Below are 6,229 nucleotides of genomic sequence, written 5' to 3'. Positions count from 1 at the left end.
CTTCAGTAAACAGAGAAAGAACGATCTTATTATTCCTGCCTCTCACTCTAATCGTCTTTCTACCCCTACCATTGCCATCAGCGGTCCATTCTAGATGTCGATGAAAGCACCCAATATCAAAATTGACGCTTGATATTCGCCAATTTTTATCACGTGACTTATTTTGATGCCGAAAATGAGCGTCGAGCGTCGGCATGAAAAAGCACCTTTATAAGCTGATGACAGCTGATGCATTATATGAGAAAAATTAAATTGTTAGAAAAAGAGAAAGTATAATACGTACTTATTATAGCATGTACTTAATAGTACATACATTATACGTCCATTATTAGACTCTATACGTAGAGTCCTAGGACTCTAATTATAGCAGTAATGAATTAAAAATGGCGGTCTGATCACGTGATTTAGACAGCTAATCAAACTATACCCTTCAATGTCTCATCTCTGGTTTCTAGGACTCTATTCAAACCAAACGTCAACTGGAATGTGCAGGCATCTAAACGCCTCTACCGCCATCTAGTGCCAGACGGTGCAGTCGTACATTTTTTTGGTTGATGACAACGTATCTAATCTGAATCTGAATGAAAAGTGACAGTTCGGAAATTTGCGTCGCAATATCTTCGCTTGTAGGATACGTAAAGAAAAAATAAAAACACGTATAATACAATCGGAGTGTAATCTATCGATTAAGGTATACTTTAATTCAATCGAGACACCCGTTATTGAGATCCGATAATCTCTGACGCATGTCTCCGGTTCGCGTAAAAAAGTAGGCACGACAGTGTGTCTGCGCTTTTGCTTAGCGCTGAGACATTACCAGTGGGTGCATTCAGTAGTACAACCGCTCACTAAGCGCTCAATGAACTCTTGCATCCGATTGGCATATTCCGTTAGATCTAAAAATATAGACCAAACAGATACGAGAGCTTACTGAGCGCTCAGTGAGCGGTTATAGTACTGAATGCATCCAATGTTTCCAGATATTAATGTACTATTTATTATCTGATATGCAATTATAAGCCTTGTTTTTTTGCACTTTTAGGTGAAACAGCAAAAGGAGATTATCCTTTGGAATGTGTTCGTACAATGGCTAATATTTGTAAGGAAGCAGAAGCTGCGATTTGGCAAACTCAAATCTTTCATGATCTGTCGAGCAAAGCTCTGCCGCCTATAGATGCCACGCATGCAGTTGCCATTGCCTCTGTAGAAGCATCCGTCAAATGTTTGGCTAGTGCTATCATTGTTATTACAACATCTGGTCGATCCGCACATCTAATTGCGAAATATAGACCTCGTTGTCCTATTATTGCAGTTACCAGATTTCATCAAGTTGCTCGACAAGCGCATTTATACCGTGGAATATTACCCTTGTACTATGAAGGTATGATATCAATAAATATAATTTAAGGGGGGAAATACATTTAGGCGAGTGAAAACGAGGCAATCTTCGTGAATTTTTTTTTAAAGAAAGAATCATCCGATTATTTTGAAACTTAAGATATAGTTTATTGTTACTTTCTATATTAACAAGGTATTTTTTTTGAAAAAATTAAAAAATGGCGGAGTTACAATACAGTCTGTGCCGAAGGTCGCCAAGCTAATTGTCAAATAGCGGGATTTCTTCAATTTTTTGTGGTGGTCTGAAACAAAAACGCAAATGAGGTATTGTTACTAACATTCATAATTTCTCGTTAAATCTAAAAAAAGTGAAAAAATTTGAAAATCGAAGAAATTACACGCTTGTGAAATAAAGAATGGAAATTTTAGCAAAATTTTTGCTCTATTTTGCTCTGAAAAAGTACTTTAAAACAATTATTTTGTGATACTTTTAGGTTTAATGGAGTCGCCTCATGTAACCGGTTCAAAAAATCGAAAAAATTTTTTTTGCTTTAATCGATAGTAATAAATGTAGAAAATATATTTCCAAAGTTACAGAACGAAATTCGAATAAATTGGGAAGCTACAGCTCGTTTATGATGCACAGATACTAACTACTACACAGATACTAAAAACTTTAAAAGCGTTTTTTTCGAAATTAGTTTTTTGAAACTGGCGAGAAAGATAACTCAAAAACTATTCAATCGATCGAGTTGTCCCTGTGTACACATATTATTTAATGTCATAAATTGTCGATGAACCTATAAATTTAGTAAAATAACTAATTAAAACAATTGTTATTGCATAAATAAATTGAAATTTTTGGAGTAAAAATCGTACTTATGTCTTTAAAGTGCCGCCATTTTATTAATTTTCAACTTTTAACTTATTTTTTAAGTTCATCGACAAGGTATTGTCATACAAAATAAGAAACCATGTTGTTTTTTTGTTTTAGACAAATACAAAAGGCGTTAGATTTCCCGCCGATTTACAATTCCGGCGACGAGATTGCGTCAACATTTATTTAGAAAAATTATAAAATGAACACTATATTGAAATAAAAAAATTTTTGTTGTACTCTTTAATATACAGGGTCATCGAAAAGTATCGGACCCCCCCTAATATCTTCAGTTAGAATGCATTTTAGAGAAAATGTCCAATAGCAAAGTTGTATGGTTTCAAGCGAGGAGTAAGATGATGACCTTGACTTTGATCTTGACCATGTCCTTTAAGGTTATTTCAAGATCAACCTTATTTTTTTAATTGGAACCCCCTACATTTTATTGCATATTTTTATAGCTTATCTCGAGAGCTTTCCAAAACACTACAATAAAACATTTTTTCATTAAGTATTTTTTGAGTTATAAAGGTTCGAAATTAACAATTTTTTAAGTGGCGTGTGATTCCAGCCATTTAAGGCATATTAAGTATTTTTTGAGTTATAAAGGTTTGAAATTAACAATTTGTTAAGTGGCATGTGATTCCGGCCAGTTAAGGCAAGAGTGGCGTGTGGGTCCGGCCAGTTAAAGCAAGAGTGGCGTGTGGGTCCGGCCAGTTAAGGCGAATTTCATTCCAATTGGTCAGCTTGGGCAAAATATTCAATTGTATCAAACAATTCACAACAAATGTTCAAATTGTTGCCCTTCAACAGCCTGGTAATGTGCCAATCTGTTATAAACAGTTGAAACCGCTTTCCGATACGTTTCCGGCGGTATTAGTTCTATCTCTCGAGTTATTCTCCCTCTTAAATCATCTAAATTTTGAGGCTTGGTGGCATACACTTTACTTTTCAAGTAACTTCACAAAAAAAAGTCAAGTGGAGTCAAGTCCGGAGACCGAAGTGGCCACTCAATATGACCCTTTCGCCCTATCCACCTGTCCTAAAAGTCCTCATTCAAATATTGACGGACAATGACACCATAATGAGGTGGAGCTCCATCCTGTTGGAAATAAATTTCATCCATATTTCCACCAGCTATGTCTCGAATAGCTGGAACAATTTGTTCGCGAAGCGTGACTGTGTATACCTGTGCTGTCAAATTGCCTTCAATGAAGAAAGGGCCAACTGGTCTACCATCAAGAATACGGGGTGATCCCGATTGACCACGTCTCGATTAGACACCACCAATCACAGCGATCGGTGCTTAGGAGTTTTGTAGTCTCAAGCGCTGTGAGTGGCTCGTGTACAATTGAGCCGTGTCCAACTGGGTGCCGCCCAAGAATACCAGCCCATACGTTAACTTTTTATGGATATTGGGTATGATTGTCTCTTTTCCAGTGAGGATTAATGTCACTCCAGTACCTGCAATTGTGTCTATTTACATTTCCAGTCAGTTCAAATGTTGTCTCATCAGAGATAACAATGTTATTAAGTAATAGAGGATTGTCGACAATCATCTCCATCATAAGATCACAAAATTCGATGCGTCTATCAAAATCGTCTTCGGACAACTCTTGGCACAAATGGAGTTTGTGTGGATGCCATTTATTCAATTTCAAAATTTTACTGACAGATGCATGACCGATTTCGTGTTCTTATGCAATGCGATTGATGGAAATATGGGGATTTTCAACGAAAGACTGTAAAACATCTAATGCCTTATCATTATTTGTTGCTGTTTTACGTCTACCAGATCTTCAGCGACTTTTAACGCTACCAATGTCCTCGAAACGTTGAATAGTACGGATTACAGTACTTTTAGAGATCCTATTATTTTCATTCCGAAAATTTTCATTAAATAATCGCGTTACTGTTTTATACCCTCTTTGTTGATCTCCCCATCCTCGCATCATTAACAGTGTTATTTGATCTTTTTCAGAAAGCTCCGCCATTCTTAATTATAGCAAAGAAGAATTAATCAGATAAGTGATAGGAAATTGATCTAAATAATCAAGTAGAGAAAAAAACTAATTATTAAGTGTTGGTCTAACTATTGATTTGTTTATTTCAACCAGTACTAGCAAAAAGCTCGTTGAGAAACTGAAAATCTAATAGATCAATTAATAATATTTGCGAAAAATTTCTGGGCTATTGGAAACAATTAGTGAAGATGTTTGAGAAAATCAATTGAAGCGCAATGGCTTCTTTTGTTACAGAAAAAATTTTTGGGGCTGTTTGTTTTCGTCCACGAAGTAACTGCTGCTCGCTTAGAAGAAGACAGCACTGCATCAAAGATTAAAATCAGTGATCCGTATTGTTTGCTCAAGAGCTCGTACATTGATACCTGCGAGAGTGAGAGAATAAAGATCTGCCCCGCCAACGCTTTCGGGCAGATTCCCGCTAACGCCTTCGGACATCACGCATTCGAGCAACTTCTCGCGATCACTTTCGGGCAGTTTTCCGCCGTAGCCTACTAGCATAACCGCTTGAAGCCATACAACTTTGCTATTGGACATTTTTCCAAAATGCATTCTTACTGAAAATATTAGGGGGATCCGACACTTTTTGATTAATGTATTTTCTTTAAACCAATTAATTGGTCTCATTATTCCGCGCACAAAAGTATTAAGGTTATGATTACTGAAAACTAAATAATATTTTACAAGATATTTTACATTTTGTGTCAAAAAATTGTTAACTTCAAACCTTTATAACTCAAAAAGTACTTAATGAAAAAATGTTTTATTGTAGTGTTTTGGAAAGCTCTCGAGATAAGCTATAAAAATATGCAATAAAATGTAGGGGGTTCCATTTAAAAAAATAAGGTTGACCTTGAAATGGACCTTAAAGGACATGGTCAAGATCAAAATCAAGGTCATTATCTTACTCCTCGCTTGAAACCGTACAACTTTGCTATTGGACATTTTCTCCAAAATGCATTCTAACTGAAGATATTAGGGGGGGTCTGATACTTTTCGATGACCCTGTATGTAGTAAAACATCAAAAAATTTTAAAACGATCCATTGCATACCTTAAAAAAAAATTCCTAAAAATGACCTTTTTAGCGGTTTATATGAGGCGACCCCCTTAACTACGAATTATAAGTATTATTGAAATGTGTGCCAAATTTCAAAGTGATTGGTGCAATAGTTTTTGAATGAGATTTCCCGCCAATTTTGAAAAAAGAGTTTTGAGAAAAATGAGTTTAAAGTTTCGAGTAGTAGAAAGATAATGTTTTCATCAACTTATCGGCTAGTCAGCAATTCCAGGCACATACAATAGTCTTTCTGCTTCTTCATAAAACTCATTTTGCCGAAACAACAGAAACAACAGTTTAAAGATTTAAAAAGAGGGGATTACAAATATCAGGTCTCCCTACTCCGAGCGTCCGAATATACCTGCAGCGCGTTCATGCGGCGCAAAGCGAAGATGAGTCACAGGCTCTAACTTCCAAAATACTTGGAATTTTGCTCTAAAATTTACATATTACGGGTACATATTTATAAGATATGGTACTTTCATTTTATGAAATAAAAAAGTTTTACATTCTTTGAGGGTTCTAAATGTATTTCCCTCTTAATTTTACAGTATTCTATAGAAAAAAGTAAAATTTATGCATCATAATATGTACTAAAGTTAATTATCGTGTGAAATAAGGGCAATTGTGAGTAACCGCAATTAACATTAGCATATATCTATTCCCATATAATATTAGGTGTACAATTTTGCTCCCGCTGTTTCTTTTTGGCTTTATTGTAAAAAACTGGTTATACATTTATGATTCAAAGTATTGCCCATCGCTGGCCACTACTTTCTTCCATCCTTTGGGCAGCGTACGAATCCCCCCTTATAAAAATTTTTCACCGTTTTTAGACTTCATATGGACCGTTTTTAGCCCGTTTTTAACCCGTTCTTGCTCGTTTCTTGCACTCGCAAGCACTCGCAGTGTATCATGAAGGAACGATAGTGAG

The 6,229-nt window shown here is 35.8% G+C and overlaps 1 protein-coding gene across 1 annotated transcript in view; it reads left to right on the top strand.

Annotated features, from left to right (window-relative positions):
* Window positions 1-6,229, top strand: part of LOC108763237 (pyruvate kinase) — a 116,296-nt gene that overhangs the window by 70,141 nt on the left and 39,926 nt on the right. Inside the window, exon 5 of the mRNA XM_018510684.1 lies at window positions 1,043-1,381. Within this exon, the coding sequence (XP_018366186.1) occupies window positions 1,043-1,381 (339 nt within the window). The remainder of the gene's footprint in view (window positions 1-1,042; window positions 1,382-6,229) is intronic.

Source organism: Trachymyrmex cornetzi, unplaced genomic scaffold (genome assembly GCF_001594075.2).
Source record: "Trachymyrmex cornetzi isolate Tcor2-1 unplaced genomic scaffold, Tcor1.1 scaffold347, whole genome shotgun sequence".
Classification (NCBI taxonomy): domain Eukaryota; kingdom Metazoa; phylum Arthropoda; class Insecta; order Hymenoptera; family Formicidae; genus Trachymyrmex; species Trachymyrmex cornetzi.
Note: the sequence above shows the minus strand (reverse complement) of the source record. Positions and strands in the feature narration are given on the sequence as shown.